The following is a 2500-nucleotide window of genomic DNA, read 5'->3' as shown; positions in this document are numbered from 1 at the left end:
CCCCGGCCGCCCCGGCACCCGGCCCACCTTGGGCAAACCGGGGACGCCGAGTCCGATGGCGCCCACGCCGAGGACCCTGCGTCCCCGCTAGACCCCCTGGCCGCAGGTCGAAAGACCCCTCCCCAGACACACCGCGTACAACACGCGAGTCAATGGGAAATTCGCCATCGAGGGCGACGCCGGACGACCCGACGGCGCGGCGGCGGAGGGCCCGGCCCGCCCCGGGCAAACCGAGGACGGCGGATCCGATGGTGCCCACGCCGGGGACCCTCCGCCCCCGGACGACCCCGTTCTCGGGGAAAACGCTCCGCCGGGCGGACCCCCGGCCCCTTCCCCCGCTGCCTCGAGATCGGCCGGTCAGATTCGCCTGCAAACTCCAGGGTGGGCGGGCGGCAGACCGGGCTCGGCAGGCGGGGCGCTGTCGGCCCGCTGCGTCGAGATCCGCCGGTCGGAATCGCCTGCAAACTCCAGGGATGGCGGGCGGGAGACCGGGCTCGGCAGGCGGGGCGCTGTCGGCCCGCTGCGTCGAGATCCGCCGGTCGGAATCGCCTGCAAACTCCAGGGTGGGTTAAGCGGGAGTGTCGGCTTGGCATGGACATCCTGTCTCCTGTCGAAATAGAAAATGAAGGGGTGAAAAATAGACAAATAAAAAAAGCCCCCGGCAGACAGAGTCCGATTCCATGGACCTGCCTCCGGGGGCCTGGCCGTCTGGTCGTGGGCTGTGTCTCGCTCAGAGGCCCCTGGAAACGTCGGAGTTGACGAGCGGCTGCCTTGCCTCGACCCCCGGGGCCTGGCCGACTGGTGTTGGGCTGGGTGTCGCTCAGAGGCCCCTGGAAACGTCGGAGTTGACGAGCGGCTGCCTTGCCTCGACCCCCGGGGCCTGGCCGACTGGTGTTGGGCTGGCTGTCGCTCAAGAGCCCCAGCAGACTTCGGAGTTGACGACCGGATGCCTGCCCTCGACCTACGGCTGGCTGTCGGACAGGAGGTGGGCTGTGTGCCGCTCAAAAGCCCCTGCAGACGTCTGAGAGGAAAAGCGAGTGCCTGGCCTCGAGGTGCGGGACCCTGGCCGAGACTGGAGGTTGGCAGGCTGTAGCTCAGGAGCCCCAGCACACCTCGGAGTTGACGAGCGGGTGTCTTGCCTCGACCTAGGGCTGGCTGTTTGACTGGCGGTGGGCTGGCAGTCGCTCAAGAGCCGCTGCCCACTTCGGAGTTGACGAGCGGGTGCCTGGCCTCGAGGTACGGCGGCCCTGGCCGACCGGTGTTGGGCTGGCTGTCGCTCAAAAACTCCAGCACACGTCGGAGTTGACGAGCGGCTGCCTTGCCTCGACCCCCGGGGGCCTGGCCGACTGGTGTTGGGCTGGCATTCGCTAAAAAGCCGCTGCCCACCTCGGTGAGGAATAGCAGGTGCCTGGCCTCTACCTACGGGGTGCTGCCGGGCTGGAGGTGGGCTGGCTGTCGCTCGGGAGCCCCCGCCGATCTAGGAGAGGTTTTACGAGGGCCCGGCTTCGACCTACGGGGCCCTGGTCGTCTGGTCTTGGGCTGGCTGACACTCCAAATCCCCTGAAAAGGTCGGAGTTGACGAGCGGGTGCCTGGTCTGAAGGTACGGGACCCTGGCCCACTGCTGTTGGGCTGGCTGTCGCTCAAAATCCCCTGAAAAGGTCGGAGTTGACGAGCGGGTGCCTGGTCTGAAGGTACGGGACCCTGGCCCACTGCTGTTGGGCTGTGTCTCGCTCAGGAGCCCCTGCCGACGTCTGAAGTGAAGTGCGGATGCCTGGCCTCGAGGTACGGCACCCTGGCCCACTGCTGTTGGGCTATGTCCCGCTGAAAAGCCGCTGCCCACCTCGGAGTTGACGAGCGGGTGTCTTGCCTCGACCCACGGGGCCCTGGGCGACTGGAGGTTGGCAGGCTGTCGCTCAAAAGCCCCAGCAGACTTCGGAGTTGACGAGCGGATGCCTGCCCGCGACCTGCGGCTGGCTGTCGGACTGGAGGTGGGCTGTCTCTCGCTCCAAAGTCCCTGCCGACCTCGGAGAGGAAGAGCGGCTGCCTTGCCTCGATGTACGGGGCCCTGGCCGTCTGGAGGTGGGCTGTCTGTCGCCCCAAAGCCCCTGCCCACCTCGGAGTTGAAGAGCGAGTGCCTGGTCTGGAGGTACGGCACCCTGGCCCACTGGTGTTGGGTTGTGTGCCCCTCCGAAGCCCCTGCCCACCTCGGAGTTGACGAGCGGGTGCCTCGCGTCGACCTGAGGGGGCCTGTCGGCCTCCTTGTGGGCTGTGTCCCGCTTAACAGCCCCTACCGACGTCGGATGTGAAGTGCGGGTGCCTGCCTTCGACGGGAGTGTCGGCTTGGCATGGACATCCTGTCTCCTGTCGAGATAGAAATGGAGAAAAAAAAATAGACAAATAAAAAAGCCCCCGGCAGACAGAGTCCAATTCCATGGACCTGCCTCCGGGGGCCGCCTGTCTCCTGTCGAAAGAGAAAATGAAGGAGAAAAAATAGACAAA

At 66.3% G+C, this 2500-nt stretch overlaps 1 protein-coding gene across 1 annotated transcript in view; it reads right to left on the bottom strand.

The window, feature by feature from the left end:
* Positions 1-357: 357 nt before the first annotated feature.
* LOC121428438 (filaggrin-2-like) overlaps positions 358-2500 on the bottom strand; it is a 3089-nt gene continuing 946 nt past the window's right edge. Inside the window, exons 2-4 of the mRNA XM_041625041.1 lie at positions 2206-2362; positions 1420-2165; positions 358-607 (exon numbers count right to left, since the gene is read on the bottom strand). Coding sequence (XP_041480975.1) covers positions 358-607; positions 1420-2165; positions 2206-2362 — 1153 coding nt within the window. The remainder of the gene's footprint in view (positions 608-1419; positions 2166-2205; positions 2363-2500) is intronic.

The sequence above is a fragment of the Lytechinus variegatus genome, chromosome 15 (assembly GCF_018143015.1).
Source record: "Lytechinus variegatus isolate NC3 chromosome 15, Lvar_3.0, whole genome shotgun sequence".
Taxonomy (NCBI): domain Eukaryota; kingdom Metazoa; phylum Echinodermata; class Echinoidea; order Temnopleuroida; family Toxopneustidae; genus Lytechinus; species Lytechinus variegatus.
The sequence above is the reverse complement of the archived record's forward strand: the minus strand, read 5'-3'. Positions and strand labels throughout refer to the sequence as shown.